The following is a 19,934-nucleotide window of genomic DNA, read 5'->3' on the forward strand; positions in this document are numbered from 1 at the left end:
GTAAAAAATAAATATATGAAGAAAATGAAATGAAGAAATGATGGAATGCATTTTTACATGAAGCCTTGCTTATCTCACACCATGTTTCAGTGAATTCTGCAAAACCTTCTTCTGACTTCTTGACAAACACATTGACTTATTTAATGTACTTCAGTTCTGTAATGAAAAACATCTCAAGATAGTCAAGATAGTATGGATTGCCTCCATCTCTTCCTCTGTATTCGGCATCACTCAACTGGAATTCTCCAAAACGTGATTAAAATATTACTAATAATTATTAGTAACGTAACCTCATGGGTAGAGCACAGTTTCTTATGTGAGACTGGACTGGTTATATCAAAGTACCATGGTATTACCGGCACATTAGTGTCACAGTTTTTTTGTAGGGTAGGCTACTTCGTTCCACAAACCCAGCCGAGACCCACATGTCCTTATATAGAGAGACAGAGGATGGCTCTCTCCTCTCTTAGCAGAAGGTCAGAGGAGAAAGAGAGGAGAGGAAGGTCCCCACGCACGGTTTTGTGCCAGGACAACCATCCGTTTACCCTCACTGACTTCCAGAATCCTGTGTGACACACATGCACACACGCAGCCACAAGTGAGCAACAGGAAGTGACCATTATTGTACTCAGTTAGAACTGTGTTTGACTTTAACTGAGCATAAGGCTTTAAAAGTTCTTTATATGTATTTGGGTGAAACGTCAGTGGATCTTTAAGAGTGAATTTGGAGCTGATGCACATTGCATAACTCGCATTCTGCCAAGGTTTGGAGTACTTTTCTCTCTGAACCTATATTGTTTTAAATCTGCTGGTCTAAAAAAAACAGCATCCCTTCAGGATTACACTGCTGTGCCGATGTGTGCTTCGTTTGAGTGGAATTATACAGGGTTTTCGCACATCTTACGCACAACTTACGCACTCATCTCTCGAGGTCACATCCTGCTAAACTGTTGCTGTGAATTGCATTCAGAGATGTGGGATGTTCGTATTTGATATCTCTGACTTCCGACTGAATGACTAAAAGCATTCCACTGCCCAGCACTTGGATTGACGTGACCAATGAAATCGTTAGATTCGGCTGTGGAGCGGAGTTTGCGCTGAACTGGTACGAGAAAAAATCATGCGTCTAGGTACTTCTTTTGAAAAAGTAATGACTTTGTGACTGTGGAAAAAGTATGCTCTGTTAGAATGATTGTGTGTAGTGTTTAGTGAATTTAATCCAGATGTACATTTGCCATGTACACTGTAAAAAATTATTGTGATTTTAACGGTATTTTACTGTAAAAATGCTACGGGGAAAAACAGTTAATTGGTTAACAGAAAGTATCCGTACTATATACGGTGAATAACTGTAATAGATCTAACCTTACATTTAATTCCATTTTACAGTAAAATACCGGTAAATTTACAGTTTTTGGAAGTGAAAAAGAACAAGTCATTGTGTAATTTACAGTGAAAAACCCACAAATTGACATTCCCAGAATTTCCTGCGTGACACTTCGCATTTGATGTATTTTCATTGCAATAACTATGTTTCTTCTTTGTTTTTTCTAATCAGTTATGTACATTAGGGTTTTATGTTATATCTGATGTTGTTAAATTAATGTTTATTGCATTTTTTAAATTTAAGTTTTACCATGATGGTGTTTAGTGTTTGTGTGAATGACACTGAGCACCTTCTATATATTAGTATTGTCCTCTTAAAAGCTGCTTGTGATGAGCTTTGATTCATCACATGATTCTCATCACCACTGTGATTGGTGGTTGTCCGAATATATCAAAGATACATAACAGATATTAGTATTTCAATAGGTTGGTAATTTAACATTATTTCAGTTAATGAAATATGTGTTTTTTTACCGTAAATTCTTTACAGTGTAAAAATAATTATTACATTATAAACCTTTAAATTATATGGTGCTGTCCTTAAAAACCTAAAACGTTACTGCCGTATTTTTTACGGTAAAGTTCTGGCAACCACAGCTGCCGTTTTTTTACCGTAAATTTTACGGGGATTTTTTTTACAGTGTACTAAGTACTAGTACATACTATTCTTTTCACACAGTTTTTCACTTACTATAGTCAATACGTCTGTCTGTAATGAATGGAGATGGATTTGTCAACATCTAATGAAGCTAACACAGATCAGAGGTTTTTCAAGGCAGGATTCCAATACTAATATTGATCCTAGGAGGAACTCTGGAAGAGTCTTCCTAGCCTTGTTTGGGAAGCACTCTGTCCTAGACTAAAAGCATATCTATTTAACCTAGCATACACATAACAAATTATCACATTTCAATAATAATTCATATCTGTTAAATATGGGTGGGACAATCGATAGGGCAATATATCGTTTTCCTTCTCTGTGCGATACGAGAATCGATACACTGGTGCCAAATATCAATATTTTAATTAATAAAATAAGGCGCTCTAAATTGATTTCCTGCTCCCAGCGTCACTACTTCATGGCTCCTTGAGGTGGCGCTCAACACGTGAATGAGGGAAACGTGAACATAAGTTAACTAGCCTAAGAAAAAAGAGGTTTTTAACAGGAAGGCGGACATCAGTGTGAGTAAAATAATAGATGCCCCAGCCACGTTCAAGTCCAAAGTCTAGAAAACGTGCACTTAACATTTTCACAGGCATTTTGTTTTCATAGTTAGGCAGATATCGTGATGTACCGTTATAGGATTGTCTAGCAATATATTGATTATCGCAGAATTGTATCGTGATATTATCGGTATTATAAGTCGTGTATAGTGTATCGTATCGTGAGGTACCCTGTGATTCCCACCCCTGCTGTTAAATGATTGTGGCTGCATAAAGTTGTTCAGAACCAGGATCATGTCCAATAACACCCGTTCTTTGGTTCAGAGACTGCAAGAACCAGACAAGTCCTCTGCACACAGACCCTATGACCAGCTACATGATCAGCTACATGAAGTAACCAATGCCATATCATGTAGTTGCAATAGAACATTATTTACTGATTCTTTCACCCTTAGTTAGGACACTTTCATCCACATTATTAATAACCTAGACTCAACTCACCAAGAACGCCCAGCTTTTTTTAAATGACCCAGTCCAGTCAGTTAAAAGTAGTTTCATGTAGAGGTTTCATTCGTGGATCATAGAGCTTTTCTGTTTTTCACACATTTTTGTACTTGTGTAAGACCAGAAATTGTAAATGAATCTCAGTAGTAGCTCAATTGTATCTTCTTGAACAGCACAGAGATTAATGGAGAGCAAAGTGAGACTTAAAAAGGGTTTCGCTTCTCAGATTTTTCTCTTGGGAAAAAGACGCCAATAAACTCACAAATCAAATGTCTTCTTTCCAGTTTAATAAAAGGTCTCAAATTGCTAAACTGTGCTCAGAATTGCCAAGACAAACATCTTCCTAACCCTAACCCAAAAAGAGGTTTTAAAAAATAAAGACTACCACATTCATTGTCAAAAAATACTCATTTGCTTTGATTGTTTATTTCTCCAAGGAATTTTTGTAGAAATGTCTGAATGAAGTTCAGTAAGTGTATGTTGGGTGCATGTGATTGTTGCTAAGCAGAAATATTTATGCCAGCCCTCCTACATGTTTGCCACATATGTGAATGTGTGTGTGAAATTACGTATATAGCAGCAGGAGGTTGACGTGCCCCTGATAGAACGCTTGTCTTGCTAATCTGATGTGTTATGGTGACATACTGTTCGTACAGACGCCTCTGGTGGTGTGCATGTGTGTCCGAATATCTGTTTGGTGGATGAATGTGTGTGTGTGTGTGATCTACTATTATGTTTTCATTTTGTGTGTTTATTGGGTAGAAACTTTGAAACATTGTGGACTGTTTTTTTTCTTCCCCGTGGTGTTGTACAGATCAGTTAGTAATGGTTAATGGTCTGTAAAGTATGTTTTTTTAACAGATTCTTTCTTCTTCTCAGAGTCGTTGTTTAGCCTCAGTCTTGAGGGACGTACTCTAGACATACACACAATCGCACAGTATCAGCCCTAAACCTCATTTTGTGGTTTATTGGTACTGACAACCATCATGTGTATCCTCACAGGACCCTTTTACCCTTCTCATCTCGTCTTCCATCGAGAAGCTTGCGGTTTTGATGCAGTTAAGAGCGGGAAGACAGTGATTTATGCTTTATTTGCACAGGAGAGATGCAGTTAAATGTCATCCCACAATCCTCTGTGGTAAACTGCCACACGTCTTCACACAACTTCAAAATCTGACGGTGAAACTGTATGGTCTTCTTTTTTATGAGTGTGTCTGCATACAAGCTGTGATTTAATTCCTTTGAAAACATTTGGTGATGTGGTACCATTCAACATAAAGCTATTTTTACACTTCAAACGCAGTGAAGAAGCCACTTCTGAACTGGTATGCTTAATAATAAAGAGTGCTGTAAGCAACAACAATTTCAAGGTTACAGATTTCATTTACACAGAACTAATGTCGTATTAAATATTGAGGTGGGTCAGAGGTGGCATGTTTTTATGTCTTTTATTTAACTGTGGAAAGAGTCTGTAAAGATGCCACATTAATATGCTTATTATTAATTGAAGACAGTATTCAAATCTCATTTGCACAAATTCAACGTCAGAATTTAAGATACACTATATTGACAAAAGTTTTGGGACACCTGTCTTAACATGCACATGAACTTTAATGGGATCCCATTCCTAATCTGTAGGGTTTAATATGGAGTTGGCCCAGCCTTTACAGCTATAACAGCTTCAACTCTTCAAAGCTTTCCACAAGGTTTAGGAGTGTGTTTATGGGAATTGTTGACCATTCTTCTAGAAGCGCATTTGTGAGGTCAGGCACTGATGTTGGACAAGAAGGCCTGGCTCACAGTCTCCGCTCTAATTCATCCCAGAGCAATTCTCTACACACTGTTCTTGAGTTAATCTGAAGGCCACAGAAGTTTGGAGGTCTGTAGCTATTGACTCTGCAGAAAGTTGGAGACTTCTGTGCACTGTGTGCCTAAGTATGCGCTGACCAGGCTCTGAGATTTTACGTGGCCTACCACTTTGTGGCTGAGTTGCTGTTGTTCCCAATTGCTTCCACTGTGTTGTAATACCACTAACAGTTGACCGTTGAATATTTAGTAGTGAGGAAATTTCATGAATGGACTTATTGCACAGGTGGCAACCGATCACAGCACCACACTTGAGTTCACTGAGATCCTGAGAGCGACCCATTCTTTCACAAATATTTGTAGAAGCGTCTGCATGCCTAGTGCTTGATTTTATACGCCTGTGGCCATGGAAGTGACTGGAACACCTGAATTCAATGATTTGGAGAGGTGTCCCAATACACTCTAAAAAATGCTGGGTTGAAAATGGACAAACCCAGCAATTGGATTGTTTTAACCCAGTGAATGGGTTGTTTTAACCCAGCGGTTGGGTTAAATGTTTGCCTAAAACAACCCAATTGCTGGATTAAAACAACCCAATTGCAACCCAGCATTTTTTAGAGTGTACTTTTGGCAATATAGTGTACACGAGAACCAAAGGCATTTTGCATAATTGACATTAAAACTGGCTTGACTTGAATTAAAAGGATAGTTCTCCCAAAAATGAAAATTCTGTAACAATTTAATTCAATGGTCCACTTTAGACATTCTGCTAACGGTAAGTAACTTTGCAACTGCATGTCAACTAACTCTCATTAGAGTTAGACTCACTAGAGTTAGACAGATGGTTAACATCTGCTAACACTTTATTCTACTGACTACAATTTTATGTCAATTTATTTTACTAGCCCTAATCCAACCTAACCTAACCTAATCTAACAGTCTACTAATACTCTAATGAGAGTTGGTTGACATGTAGTTGCAAAGTTACTTATTGTTGGTAGAATGTCTAAAGTGGTATGGTCATTTACATCATGGTATGTTGAACATAAAGAAGATATTTGGAGAGATGAAAAATAACACAGAATTCCTATTTTTTCCATGGTGGGTTTTTTCTTGTGTCTTGGAACTTTTAGTTTCACTAAATGCTACACAATATGAACAAAAGTCACCAGGAATGGAACAAACGAGGACATGATGGGAGAATTTTAATTTTTGAGTAAACTCTTTTAACAGCTTACACTCAAAAAAAAAAAAGTTCTATATGGCACCAAAAATGGTTCTTGGCTTGTAATCATAGGGGAACCTTTTTTAGTGCTATATAGCACCAATTTTGGTGCTTCAGTGGTTCTTCAGCGGTTCTTCAGCGGTTCTTCAGCGGTTCTTCAGCGGTTCTTCACCGGTTCTTTGACTAAGGTGCTATATAGCACCTCTGAAGAACCGCTGAAGAACCACTGAAGCACCAAAATTGGTGCTATATAGCACTAAAAAAGGTTCCCCTATGATTACGAGCCTTTTTTTTTAGAGTGTATAGCACCTTAGTCAAAGAACCGCTGAAGAACCGCTGAAGAACCTCTGAAGAACCACTGAAGCACCAAAATTGGTGCTATATAGCACTAAAAAAGGTTCCCCTATGATTACGAGCCAAGAACCATTTTTGGTGCCATATAGAACCTTTTTTTTTTTTAGAGTGTATGCTTTAGTTTCTATCTAGAGACGTCTTTCTCTTTTTCTTCTGTGATAAATGCCTCTTTCTACTCTAGCCCTTCTTTGAACTCCTAATCGCAGTTTGGCATAACGTCTGTGTATAATCTTGCCGTTATCGAGATTGAAGACGATTGTGTCTACAATATACATTTGTGGTCTCTAATCTGGATGAAATGCATTTTGATGTTGAGTGGCAAACGGATTGATGATTTGAAATGTGTGTCATAACACATCTCCTCTGAGGCTTCATGTTATTTCCCTGCTCGGAATCTAATGCATAACCGATATAATCCAAGGGCTAAAACCGGCGAAGAGATGAAAACATGGCTGGAGGGCAGAGAGAGGAACTGGAAAAGCAGGACGGACAACAGCCAACAGCCTGTGGTTCAGGAAGTCACAGTGTGACTCGAGTCACGCACGAGTGTGTGTGAGTGAACAGAGCTATAATGAATCTGTAAACGGATGTTTAAATATATATATATAGAAATGACATTGCATGAATGAATGATGAAGATTCAAATATGACTGGATGGTATGATAGACATGTGGAATGGAAAGTCAAATCCTGCGATTAAGGTGTCACTCTCTAAAAATACACACGGATACGCGCCTAGAAGCACACATGATACCGATAAACTGCAGCTATAAATACCCTGAAAGTAAGCATCCCTCATGCCCTACTCACAATGCAGAACAATTGAAGTGAGCACTCTTGGGGGATGCTGGGCATGACTTGCTCATATTTTGTGATCCCTTCCCTTTCTGAAGGGATTAGTTGCTTTCGGCTCTACAGTATGTGTAGCGTCTCCTTGAAGAATGCAGAAATGCCATTGAATTTGCCTTGCACTCTTACAAATAAAGGTTCTTTGCATGATGGTTACATTAAAAACATTTAACATCTGTGGAAGCTTTCTATTGGGCAAAAGGTTTTTATAATGGTTCTTCAAATGATTCAAATGTTCTTCACACTAAGACAAAAATGGTTCTTTTAAGAACTGTTCACTGAAACTGGTTCTTTGGGGAGCCAAAAATGGATCTTCTAGGAAATCACTGTGAAAAAACTCCTTTTGGAGCCTTTATTTTTAAGAGTATATGTAAGGAATAATTGACAAAGGGGTGCATTCGCGTCGTGACCGCATTACCACCTCGGGTGGTATTTCAATGGCCCAGAGTCAATTATTCCGCTTATACTACAGTTACCACACCTCAAAACTTTCAGACATTTGTCAGGTTTTGTCCTTAAAACGCTCTTGTGTGCCGGACTAATTTCTTACGCATCATGTGTGTGTGTGTGTGTGTGTGAGTGTAAGAGAGTGAGAGAGTGGGAGAAAGAGAGTATGAGCTTTCTGTATATAATAAAACGGAATTTTGTGGCAAAAAAACATGGAAAAATTGGTCATTTTTATCCTATTGTTTACTATATTTCTTTGCAGTGTCGTTGTGGGTTTTGGTTATTTTGCTGTTGTTGGCTATAAAGACATTTGAAATATCTGAAATCATTTGGTGAAGTGATATGGAACTGTAATGAGGTCAAAACCTGCCGGGAACTACTTTAGCCGGGTGTTATCCTGAAAATAATTGCACACCTTAGAACGTTCGTCAACCAATCAGCATTCAACAGCCCTGTAGTATAAGCATATTTAATCCCCTTTCTATCTAATTTGGCTCTTAAAAATCACTTTAAGTGACGTAACATATAATGTAGCCATGTTGATTCAATCATATTGAATAATATTGCTTACTTGAGTCAAGTCAAGTCACCTTTATTTATATAGCGCTTTATTCAATACAATTACTGGCATTACTGAGGGGATGTGGGTAGTTTATTTGTATTTTTCTAGTGCGAACTGTTTTGACAAGGTTAATGAATTTGTGTAATTATAGAGGGCGTTACCAAAGAACGGTAAGTAAATTACAATGTACATTTGCCGTACCGTAAATATTCTCTGTTAGCTGTATAACAGCACAGCCACCTGTCTTCTGCACATCTTGCGTTGTCTATTTCAAGATGTCCTTTACTGAATAATAGCTTGTAAATGATACAGCTGTTTAGAACAAGCAGCAGTCGCCCACATTCCTCCACCCCCATCCCTACATAAGAATTTAATTGAAAACCGCCTCCCATAAACCTCGGAGTGCAGCAAAATAAATCATCTATTAATTATGGAAGGGTTTATTAGGTGATTATATTGGCTCAATGGCTATAAACCTATCTGGAGCATTTGGAAGTACATGAATCTGAACTGGATGTTGCCTAGGGTTTTGTTTTATGATTGCCTGTGATGTTTTCATGTGGTTATCAAGGTATTTTTCAGCATTTCACTATGTGTGCTGAGTGGTTGCTAGAGCATCGCTAGCTGGTTGCTAGGAAGTTATGGGTAATTGCTTGGTGGCAAGCACAATTGCAACAAACCAAGGTATCATCCTGCTGTATGTGATATTTTCCTGCGATGTGAAGACACGTGCATCGGTGCTGGTATCCGTCACGCCCCTCTGATATATGTAACACAAACTGTGTAATTGTCTTTTGTTGCACGAAACTCTCTTGTCTTCTACAAGAATAACCAGGTTCAGACGTTCTAAGCCAATTGCCCTTTTCAAGACAATATTTGATGTCATAGAATAAACCATGAAAATATCTTGAGCTTATGTTAACCACAGACCTTATTTTAGAAGGGAATGTTTACACCTGGTCACATCATGTGTTTTCTCTGATTGATATCTATCCGATTGTGAAAAGACCAGGTGTAAAAATTCCCTCTGAAATGCTTTAAAGACGGATTTAAATTCAATCGCTCAAGAGATTGAGTCTGAGATGCATTCCGAAGGCATCTGGTTTTAGAAACCACATGTCAATTTTACTCCTTCCAAAATGATCAAAATTAAATTTATAAGAGTGTATTGTCCTATCATCCTATTTTGAAATTAGCAGATGATAAATAAAATGCAGTTCATATCTGTTGCTTTCGTTGACAAGAACTCTGTTAAATTTGCATATACCGAGGGAATTGAAGATCGAATTCATATTCGTTTTACGGAGACACATTTATGTGGCCAAGTGTAAATGGAACCGTTTTAATGTAACCCAGGGATTTTCCCCCCCAAAGTTAACAGGCATTATTTAAAAACACTTGAGTACTGAATTCATAATTCCTTATGTTGTGTATATGGTTATCTGCCCTTGTCATTCTGTAGTAATGTTTGATTGTAATTTATGTGGGTTTTTACAAACAAGTTATGTGGCGTTCACATCGGACACGATTTGCGCAAATAATTTGCGCTAATCGCGCGAAGGTGGACGCTTGTACATTTTGAGTTTACTCGCGCGAATCGCGTCCGGTGTGAACGCACCACTAGAGTTCATCCTTTATTCATTGGTGTATAATTTCATACGCCCACCTGATACTTAGGTAGAGGTTATGTATAGTGGGTATGCACTGACCTCACTTTCCTGTCGGAACACACCCCCTCAGCCAGGACTGAGTCAAGTCAAATTACCTTTATTTATATAGCACTTTTTACAATGCCGATTGTTTCAAAGCAGCTTCACAGTGACAGGAAAATAAAATATCACCTCATCACCAACATACCTGAGCTCTTAGGGCGGGTACTCGGGATCGAACTTTACAGTCTCTTGACTAATTATAAGGGACCTCTCTTAAAGGGTTAGTTCACCCAAAAATGAAAATCCTGTCATTAATTCCTCACCCTCATGTTGTTCCAAACCCGTAAGACCTTCGTTCATCTTCAGAACACAAATGAAGATATTTTTGATGAAATCTGAGAGCTCTCTGACCCCTCCATAGACAGCAATTTAATTAACACTTTCAAGGCCCAGAGATCATTAAAATAGTCCATTTGACTACAGTGGTTTAACCTTAATGTTACGAAGCGACGAGAATACTTTTTGTGCGCATATAACAAACAACTTTATCCAACAATTTCTTCTCTTCTATGCCAGTCTCCTACACTGTTCACGTGGTAAACACAGTGCAGCGCTTCCGGGTTCTACGTCAGAACAACGTTGCTGCCAATGGCTGGTTCAGAAACCTCTTGGATTTCACTTAATTCACTTAAACAGGAAAATAATGCAACAGAATTTGATTCGGCTGTACAGCCGCTCCGGAGAAAACGGTGATGTCATCAGCTCATTTCAATTATCATATAGTGACAATGTGGGCAGATCAGTAATTTAGTTGAACATTTATTTGAATATTTAGTTGAAAATGTAGTGTCTCCAACTGAGCAAGCCAAGCCAAAGGCGACAGTGGCAAGGAAAAATAAACCTTGGGAGAAACCAGGCTCAGTCGGGGAAACTGCGTAAACATGAGTAAAACTATTAACTACTAACTACTATTAACTATTAACAGTTTAAACTAAAGTTTGGATTCCATATAGTGTTCCTTACAATTTACCAAAGATCCAGTGATCCATGGATATTTACATGCAGCCAGGAATCATGTTTCCTGACATTTATATGAGCCTTATTTCGACGTGGAGGGGAAATACACATTTGCCTGCTTTTATTTATTATATAAATAGGTAGATCTAAATCCAGGTGATCACTTATTTCAATGTTTTATATTCGTCATTTCGTCCAGCCTTAAAACTTGTATAGTTTTTGTCTGTTTATTAAAAAACATCCAATTATGCAGAATATAAGATGGTAAATATTTAAGTTGTCAATACAATATATAGGGTATGATTTTATTTTTACCACAAAATTCAACATATTGGCACTAAATGATAACTGCAAATCCACATTTAGCTGTCTGGAGTCAAGCAGTGATCCATTTGCTTCTCTTTTCTGTAGCTTTCGGCAGTCTGTAAAAATATACCTCAGGTTTCTTGCCAAACCTATTTGTACAGTCAATCTCAAAGCTCTTCCCCGTTTTAGATGTGTTATGATTGTGTTTTTGCGGCATTCACGCTGTAAACCAATGCTGCCACTCATTCTTTTTGCCACTCAATGCGCAGTCACTTGACGTCACGTGCATACCCTCCATTATCTTGTGAGTTTAGGAGGCGAATGCGGAAAGGTGTGAGCTCGGAAGCACACCACTGTATGTGTCAAAGTGTGTTAAAGGGTGAAATCCAAGAGGTTTCTGAACCAGCCATTGGCAGCAACGTTGTTCTGACGTAGAACCCGGAAGCGCTGCACTGTGTTTACCACGTGAACAGTGTAGGAGACTGGCATAGAAGAGAAGAAATTGTTGGATAAAGTTGTTTGTTATATGCGCACAAAAAGTATTCTCGTCGCTTCGTAACATTAAGGTTAAACCACTGTAGTCACATGGACTATTTTAATGATCTCTGGGCCTTGAAAGTGTTAATTAAATTGCTGTCTATGGAGGGGTCAGAGAGCTCTCAGATTTCATCAAAAATATCTTCATTTGTGTTCTGAAGATGAACGAAGGTCTTACGGGTTTGGAACAACATGAGGGTGAGGAATTAATGACAGGATTTTCATTTTTGGGTGAACTAACCCTTTAAGAGAGGTCCCTTATAATTAGTCAAGAGACTGTAAAGTTCGATCCCGAGTACCCGCCCTAAGAGCTCAGGTATGTTGGTGATGAGGTGATATTTTGGATTCTGGAAGCCTATGGGATTTTCACCTGCTTTATCATCTTTGGGTAAAAATTGGAAGTCTAATCTCTTAAGCCTGGGACACAACAAGCCACAACAATTGTCGCCTCTCGTCGGCTGCGTCAAAAAGCTGCGCTTGAACACACCAAGAGGACTAAAGGCGACTGTCAAACAAGCATGTGCGTTCTGCGCCTGTGTGTAAGGAAATAACTGTCTATATCAGCGGGTATCAATAGTCTATTTTCGTCATAAAAAACAAAACAAAACTAGGACTTCAGGTACAAAAAGTAAACAAAGCAGTGCTTGCTTACCATTGTGAATATCAATCATGCTGATCACTTTCTTCATTTCAGTTGGCTCAAGTTGTTATGTTATTCATTCGAATGCTCAGGTAAGATGACGTGAAATTAGAACAATCTTCTGTCTGTACCGTCTTGACTTCTTTGCTTGCTTTCATCGCTTTCGACTTTGCACTGACTCGTTCGCTAAGCTGAACAGAACTCACAGACGGCCCGAAGCCGATTCAACATGATAAATCGGCTCAGAAACCCTGACGGCGTCCAACTAGAACCAACAGTGTGGAACACACTGGAAAAACTAAGCCGACTGTCACTCAAAAATGGCCCGACATGGCTTGGTGTGTCCCAGCCTTTAAAAACATAAACGTTTTTCTCTCTTTAACATGTTGCACGATTTGAGGTATCAGGCATGTCAGTAACACAAAAGAAAGAGCATTGCGTCGAAGAACATTCTTTGGCAACAGCTTCCATAATTACACAGATTAATTAACCTCCTCGTAACAGCTCACATCAGAAAAATACAGAAAACTACCCACATCCCCTCAGTAATGCCAAACATAATGAATGAAACAGTCCCTTGAGACTGAGGCATACCCTGTCAGGCGTAGTGTAATTCACCATTGGCTGCCAGTAGCCTGCGCTCACTGAAGTGTAAGTGTGGGGGCAGTGACTGGTGAATGAGATTTGATCAGGGTAATCGTTCATATTCAGCACATCGCCACCTCTATAAAAAGTGTCGCTCAATGTCTGACCAGCCAAATCGATGCCAGAGCTGACAATGGCAAGAGAAAAAACCTGGCAACCCCCGATCATTTTGTCTTGCGAATGGAACGGAGAAAGACAAATTCAAGCATCTGCTGCCATGGAATCGATGTGTATTCTGGGTTCTAGCGTAGCAATGAACTGCACATTCAGCAAAATTTGAGTCTATTATTATGTGGCAGACCCTGCTGGATGAGGTGGAGTCATCCATTACATCATAGCTTTGGATGGTCCTTTAATAAATGACACACTGTCAGTAGGTGAGTCACCAATAACCTGAATGCTAAGCATTGGTAGATGGCTGTTTGGATGTCTAAATCATTTCACACCCCATCTTCTGGCTGACTGCCTTAATGTACACTGCTTGGCGGTGATTGCCTTCAAGATGAATTCAGATGACAGGCTGAGACAAATTAGTGTGTTTCTGAGAAAACTGCATCAGAGATTGTACAGGGCACAGCAGACAAACCACTGCACACAGAAAAAAAAATGACAAGCTAAAACCACATGTAGCTTAAACAAGCATCAAGCAATATGTCTTTTTATAAAAATATATATGCAACGCTTGTTCGAGCTAAACCTGGCAGGACATTTATTTTTCAAAATTACAAACGAAGAAAAGAATGTGAGGGGCTAAACTGGAAGAGAAAATAGCATCACCCAAGCAGGCGATGTCACTTGAGGTCTCGCAAGCTTCAGTGGTTCAAACATTGGATCTACTGAAGCTTGAGATCGACCAATAGGAGCTGGCGGTGCCCGCAGGATTAGTTGAAAGCTCAGCTGGGAGGTCATTCTCTCTTCACCATAAGCCACCGTTATGGACCGATAACACCATACAGTAGAGCTTCTTAATCCTGGTCCTGGGGACCCACAGGACTGCACATTTTGTGTGTCTCCCTTATTTAATGCACATGAATCAAATTGTCAGCTCATTAGCAGAGCGCTTCATGAACCAAACTGGGTGCGTCAGATAAGAAAGACAAAATGTTCAGTGCTGTGTTTCCTGGGAACAGGATTAAGAACCACTGCACAGTATATATAAATATATCTGTATTTTACATGGTTTTGCTTATTTTCAACTACATCATGTACTTGTGTTTATTACCTTGGAACAATCTGTGCTTTTGTTTTGCAATTAAATCAAACAGCCTCTTTGAAGCCATGCCTCAGATATTGCCAAGTTGTATAATTTGCCATATGAAAATCATTCAGAAAAGTCATAGCACATCTTATTACTACTTAATAAGCCACATGGTTCATTCACGGTATGGTCACTCTGCAATCTGTATATAAGGTTAGGGATTTAGACAACCTGCTCTCAATATGACTATTTTACGAGGTGGCGATTTTGTATTATGCAAAAAATGTATGTCCACCCCTAACCGCACCCCTGGATATAACCGTCACTGGTGCATAAGCAGATCGCGCAAATGCGTACAAATTACAGATTCATACGAATTAGCCACCAATTTGTCAAAACGCAGAATAGTTACAAAGTGCAATGAGATTGTGTTGGGCTGAGAACAAACAGGTAATTCTGCTCCAAACTAATGTAGACAGAAGTTGACATGTTGTGCTGCTTAAACAGAGTAACAGTGTTTATACTCTTCCGAAATCCAGCCCATCAATGGCTTTCTTGCAGTTGCCTCTGCATATCAAACCATGAGAGGAGAAGGCAGCATTTTGAACATTTAAAATCAATCATTAGAACCATAGCAAAGGTCGCAGTTAATAATCATTTCTTTGAGACGACTGAAGCCGATCATTGCATTGATTTTGCATTTCTTACCTTCCAATCATTGTAGAGTGCTGCTGCACAGCGGCCTCCAGGAGGCGCTCTAGAATGGTCCACTCCCCCATGGCTGGGTGCTGAAGACATCCAGGGATCACTGGACACTATACTGGATCCTTCGCGTAGACCTCCGAAGAAACCCTACAGGCTCCTTTTCTTCTCTTTGAGGTAGTCAACAGCAACAGAGATGCTTCGGTCCTACGAATAGTTCCGCCGATGGCTCGAGAAGACACGTGCGCCCATTGTTTCTCCTTATCAACAGTCTCTGTTCATTGGTTTGCGTTCCCTTGTTGGGTTTGAAGTAGTCAGACAGCAGTTACAGTACGAGTGCAGAATCGGAGAGCTGTGCTTGTCCCTGAATGCCCTGGCGTCCTCAAGTGCTTCAACTATCTGGACTATCTTTCCCCGTTCCTCAAGCAACTCTCCAGCTGAATCTAAACACGCACACTCGCAGACAAGCTGCACCTAGCCCTTTTGTTCACCATTAAACACACACACTCTGACACACACACACAATCGTCCTCTTCTTGATCTCTCATAATCCACCGAGCACGTTTTCCTGGCAGTATTGGTAGCACAGAAAATCCAGACTCGCTCACACAAGCACACTCCACGCTCCGATTAAAGCACCCGCCAGTTGCACATCACACACACATTTGAACAAATCACTCAATTTTCACACTTTCTCTCTGCTTCCTCACTGTTGCTTCCTAATGTTTCTACCTAGCCTTGGCAAGCAGTCTGCATTCCCCTTTCTTCTCCTCCACCATCCCAGCTTCAGTGTCTTTCCTGCATTTTCCCCCCACTGTCAGTTTTCTCTTCCCCTGCTTGCTCTCTCTCGCTCTGCCTCCCTCTGCCCCTGCTGTCACTATGAGCCGCTGCCTTGCCACACTCTTGTTTTCTGCTCTCCCTCCCTCCCCTCTGTTCGCCTGACGTTCTCTCTGTCACTCATGATAAGTGTGCCGCCTCCCGCCATCTCTCTCTCTCTCTCTCTCTCTCTCTCTCTCTCTCTCTCACACACACACTCACACACACAATAGTCAGTGCTCTTGAACTGTTGCACGAGTCTCTTCTTCAAGCAGTGTTGCTAACTGGTGGCACTCTTTATTTAAACAGTATTTCTTTGAATGAACCCTGTTCATTCACCTTTCACTCTACAAGCCTCTTTCTGTCTCTCTTGTTGGCACCTGGCTTGTGCGTGTGTCCAGAGGATTAGTGGGAGAAATCATCATGCTACCCCTCCTTTCCTTTCCTCTCATCCACAAACCACATATCCAACCAAACTCCTCCTTTCATATCCAATTGCAATCCCGTTTTTGTCTCTCTTGCAATGGCGGAAACAGAGGTGTTGAACAAATGGCATGACAAAAAAATGTGGCTGATGATCTAAAGACAGAAAGGATTCAATTGGAAAATAATGAAAATGACAAAAAACAGCAGCTTTACACAACAAAGCGGCGATAGAGCGGCTTTACACAACAGATGAAACTTTACAGACCTCTACACAATAGAAAAACTTTACACTACATTTTTGTAACAGTAGGTTTACGCAACAGAACTTTACACCACAATTACAAGATAGAGCAGCTTTACACAACAGTTACACCACCTTTAAACAGATGTTTTACAAAACAGAGCAGATTTACAACACCTTTACACAACAGAACAACTCTACAAACCTCTGCACAGCAGAACAACTTTACACGACTTTTACATAACAGATCAGTTTTACAAAACTTACAACACCTTTAAAAAACAGAACAACTTTACACCACATTTATGTAGAAGAGCAAGGTTACATAACAGAGTAGCTTTACACAACGGATAAGCTTTACAAAACAGCAGATTTACAACACCTTTACACAACAGAACAACTCTACAAACCTCTGCACAGCGGAACAACTTTACACAACTTTTACATAACAGATCAGTTTTACAAAACTTACAACACCTTTACAAAACAGAGCAACTTTACACCACATTTATGTAGAAGAGCAAGGTTACATAACAGAGTAGCTTTACACAACGGATAAGCTTTACAAAACTGCAGATTTACAACACCTTTACACAGCAGAACAATTTTACATGACTTTTACGTAACAGATCAGTTTGTAGATTTACCTGTGCAAAACAGAACAACTTTACACCACATTTATGTAGAAGAGCAAGGTTACACAACAGATAAGCTTTACAAAGCACAGAAGATTTACAACACCTTTACACAGTGGGACAACTTCACATTACCTAACAGAGCAGTTTCACGCAACAAAGTAGCTATACACCACATTTACTTGACAGAACAGCTTAACACAAGTTACACCACCTTAACACAACACGGTTTTACAAAAAAGACTTAGCTTTACATCTCATTTAAATGTCAGAACAGCTTTACCTTTACTCAACAGTTACTCCTTTACACAACAGACCAGTTTTACTAAAACAGAGCAAATTTACAACACCTTTACACAGCATGACAACTTTAGACCCCCTTTATGTAGAAGAGCAAGTTTGCACAGCAGAGCAGCTTTACACCACATTTACATGGCAGAAGAACTTTACACAACAGACCAGTTTTACAAAACAGAGCAGATTTACAACACCTTTACGAAACAGAATGGCTCTAAAAAACCTCCATACAGCAGAACAACTTTACACCACCTTTATGTAGAAGAGCAAGTCTACACAACAGAGCAGCTTTACACAACGGATATGTTTTAAAAAACAAAGCAGATTTACAACACCTTTACACAGCAGGACAACTTTACACAAGCTTTATGTAACAGAGCAGTTTTATACAACAGAATAGCTTTACCCTACATTTACAGGAAAGGACAGGACAGCTTTACAACATTCACACCACCTTTACACAAGAGATCAGTTTTACAAAACAGAGTAGCTTTACATCTCATTTAAATGTCAGAGCAGCTTTACTCCAGTTCGGTTTTACCAAAACAGAGCAGATTTACAACACCTTTACAAAACAGGACAACTTTACTTCATATTTACGTAACAGAGTATCTTTACACCACATTTACACAACAGAACAGCTTTACACAACAGACCAGTTTTACAAAACAGAGCAGATTTACAACACCTTTACAAAACAGGACACCTTTACTTCATATTTACGTAACAGAGTATCTTTACACCACATTTACACAACAGAACAGCTTTACACAACAGACCAGTTTTACAAAACAGAGCAGATTTACAACACCTTTACACCACCTTTATGTAGAAGAACAAGTTTACACAACAGAGCAGCTTTACGCAACAGATACGTTTTTACAAAACAGAGCAGATTTACAACCCCTTTACACAGCAGGGCAACTTTACATCACATTTACGTAAAAGAGCAGTTTGACACAAAAGAGTAGCTTTACACCACATTTACACAATAGAACAGCTTTACACAATATACCTCCACAACAGCAACATTACAAACCTCTACACAATAGAATAACTATTCTACAGGTTTACACAACAGAGTGGCTTTACACAACTGATCAGTTAAAGCGGAGCAGATTTATCACCTTTACAAAACAGATTACTTTTACACGTTAGAGCAGTTTTACACAACAGAGTATCTTTCTTGTAATCCTGTTGTTTCAGTTCAATCCTCTTGTGACACTGTCCACTTTCCCTAATCCTATTTTAACGATTCACACTGATGTTTATGGGCTTTGAAGTTCTCTCAGTCATTACCTATGGCAACACTGATTTGAGGTTCTCTTTTTCAGGATTATGGGTAGTATAGATAGGGCATAAGGGGCATAAGGGTGCTCAGTACTGCAAGGAGTCTGATTAAAACAAAAAGCAGTGAAGGCTCCAGCATTTTTTTTGTTCATTTTGTTCTAGGGGCCCGTTTCAGAAAGGAGGTTAAGTGTAAACTCTGAGTATGTTAACCCTGAAATAAGGGGAACTCTGGGTTTTCTGTTTCAGAATGGGAGGTATGTTAAACCTGAGAAAGCAGGGTAAGTCAAGCCCATTTCTGAAAGAGAGGTATCTTACTCAGAGTCAGTTACAAGGTCTGGAGCAGGTTTTCTTTGGTAAACCTATAGAGGTTTTTTTTTGGTCTCCTCCAAGATTTTAAAGCACCAGCGTTTTTTTTAATACTTCATTCATTCATTCATGCTGCACAAATGCTTTTCATACTGAGTATTTTTTTCTTACGCTATTGGCAGATAATTAGCAAAATAAGAAAAATGCACTTAAATTAACTTTTTTTTTGTCCCCCTAGGAAACGAGACTAAATACTTACGTAATTTCTAGGGCTGTCAAAAGATGAATCGCGATTAATCGCATCCAAAATAAAAGTTTGAGTTTACATAATATAGTGTGTGTACTCTGTTAATTATTATTTATATATAAATACACACACAAGCATGTATTTATTTAAGAAAAAAATATTATTTTTATATATAAAACATTTATATTTATATATATTATAGATTATATAAATGTATATACAGTATATACATGCAAATATGTCTTAAATATATACATGAATGTGTGTGTATTTATATATAAATAATAATTAACAGAGGACACACACATATATTATGTAAACTCAAACTTTTATTTTGGATGCGATTAATCGCGATTCATCTTTTGACAGCCCTAGTAATTTCTTTTATGTAGAAAACGCACATTGATTTAAGAATCTTTAGATATTTTGACTGGAAATGGTAAGACAAAAGAAAAGCTTTTTTTGCAGTGCAGGTAAATTCATTCACTGCAAATATTTTTATCAAGAGGACACTGTCAAAGTGACAAAAAATACCATCCTGTAGATGAGGAGGCTGCGATAATTTGTAGGGAGTTACATTCATGTCAGGAGAGGATTTTTTTTGCTTGCCATATCAACAAGCATATTTATTTGAGCAGTACCATGTTTTAATGATAGTTTTCTATATAATATCAGGGATGCA

The 19,934-nt window shown here is 38.9% G+C and overlaps 1 protein-coding gene across 1 annotated transcript in view; it reads right to left on the bottom strand.

Moving 5' to 3' along the window:
* The window catches only part of gjd1b (gap junction protein delta 1b), a 43,212-nt gene extending 27,324 nt beyond the window's left edge, over positions 1-15,888 (bottom strand). Inside the window, exon 1 of the mRNA XM_079824405.1 lies at positions 15,001-15,888. Within this exon, the coding sequence (XP_079680531.1) occupies positions 15,001-15,071 (71 nt within the window). The 5' untranslated portion in view covers positions 15,072-15,888. The remainder of the gene's footprint in view (positions 1-15,000) is intronic.
* Between the last annotated feature and the right edge of the window lie 4,046 nt (positions 15,889-19,934).

The sequence above is a fragment of the Gobio gobio genome (assembly GCF_949357685.1).
Source record: "Gobio gobio genome assembly, chromosome: 8".
NCBI lineage: Eukaryota > Metazoa > Chordata > Actinopteri > Cypriniformes > Gobionidae > Gobio > Gobio gobio.